The following is a 1,769-nucleotide window of genomic DNA, read 5'->3' on the forward strand; positions in this document are numbered from 1 at the left end:
AAGGGTTATAGTAGCTGGCTGTCAGTCTTGTATAGAAAAGGGGCCTGGGGGTGGATGGGCTTCTTCTCTATGGAAACGAGGATTAAGCTGGGTTGAAGTTTATACTTTGTGGAGCCTAAGGTCTTGCCAGAGCATTGCGTTGAGCTTCTCCACTGCTCGCTTCTTATAAGATTTTTCTTCAAGTCACTTGATTTTTATCAGCAAATCAAAGGCCGAACTTCGTGCCAGCTTGAGACCAGCTGAAGCCCTCCTTCAGCGTGCTGATTTATTGCCAAGTCTTTACTTGGTAGGATGGGTTTGTTTTACATGCATTTAATCCCACTTTAACACATGCTTCAAACTCCTGCCAAAGTGGGTTTAGAAAATACATTTTGCTAATGCATCTTTGCTCTCATGTTGTCATCGGGGTATTTTCAGTTGGGGAGGAGAATTAATATGTAGACGTGCACCCGTTGAACTGTGCTTCTCCTTTCAGGCTAATGGAGGCTGGCAGGACGCAACAACTCCATCTTCTGTGACTTCTCCTACAGAAGGCCCAGGAAGTGTGCACTCTGATACCTCTAACTAATCTCTGGCAACACTTTTCCCTGAGCTGACATGCCTTGATAAGTGCATTCAGAGCAATAGGAGGAAAAGGAAAGCGTTTTTGTAGCCCACCATCTACAGCTTTACTGTAAAACCTTGTCTTATTAGAGAACTTGGTAAATCTGTTTTTTAAGGAATCATAATCATTTGTATTTATACTTAAAAACACACAATGTTAAAAAAGCACTTTATCCAATTAGGCCAAGATTTAACCTTGTTGACAGTCCTATAGCTATTTTATCATAATTTATTATCAATATTTTACATTAATGGTTTCTCACTTGCCAATTACTTGGCCTTAAGGGTAAAAAGTACAATATATGCTAAACCTCAATCGCTAAAGCAGATACAAAGACTCACCTCACCTAAATTGAACTTCTTGCATATTTCCATTGCAGACTTTGATTGTCCTTCTTTCATATCACTAATGGAGTTGGAATAAAGGAGCTGTTTGGCTACCTGTTAATGATGGTTGTGTTTAAGAATCTTCCTCGTCACACTTGGGTTTCGATCTCTTATGTTATAATTAGATCAGAGACCGGTAGCATCTTTTCTCTCTCTGAAAGCACCAGTGCCCAGAGTCTGCTCGGTAATTAAATTATGGATCCAGACTGTTTTGAGAGCTGAAGATACTTGCTGCTGATAGAGGTGACCACGAGATCCGTCTGGGGTTTTATGGTGTGCACTGGGTGCTGCACAGACTTGTCAAGGTTTGCTACGTCCTTGGGCATTCGCAAAGGCCCTGCTCTCTGGAGTGTTGTATATAGTGTAGCAAAAGAGTATTTATACATCTCACCAATCAAAACACAGCTTTATTACCTCATGCGAACTCATACAAACCAATAGAATTTCAACATGTTCTGTAGCTTAGAGTGCTCACTTACTACCTCTGAACAATACTCACGCTGTAGTTTGTCTCTTTCTTATCTTTTTGCATCTTGTAATTTACTCTTTGTTTCCCTTCATAAAATGTAATGTACATTGTAATCTTTTAAAAGAAAAATCAGGGTTGCATTTGCAACTTTTAAAAAACCAAGAGTGGAAACATTGGGTCTTAAATTAACACAGGATCAGTAAAACTGTTGTAAATACTGAGAAACATTTTGAATGTTCTTCATCTTGTTACTAATCCATGCAAAAAAAAAAAAAAAGCGATGACTAATTGTGATGCATTCAGATTTCAG

At 39.1% G+C, this 1,769-nt stretch overlaps 1 protein-coding gene across 6 annotated transcripts in view; it reads left to right on the forward strand.

The window, feature by feature from the left end:
• The window catches only part of PBX3 (PBX homeobox 3), a 230,906-nt gene extending 229,855 nt beyond the window's left edge, over window positions 1–1,051 (forward strand). For 5 of the 6 annotated variants that reach the window (XM_065878600.1, XM_065878595.1, XM_065878596.1 and 2 more), the window contains one exon: window positions 476–568. In XM_065878600.1, coding sequence (XP_065734672.1) covers window positions 476–568 — 93 coding nt within the window. Of the gene's footprint in view, window positions 1–475 lie in introns of all 6 variants that reach the window. The other variant, XM_065878599.1, reaches the window with a different exon arrangement.
• Window positions 1,052–1,769: the final 718 nt, after the last annotated feature.

The sequence above is a fragment of the Phocoena phocoena genome, chromosome 6, assembly GCF_963924675.1.
Source record: "Phocoena phocoena chromosome 6, mPhoPho1.1, whole genome shotgun sequence".
In the NCBI taxonomy this organism is placed as follows: Eukaryota; Metazoa; Chordata; class Mammalia; order Artiodactyla; family Phocoenidae; genus Phocoena; species Phocoena phocoena.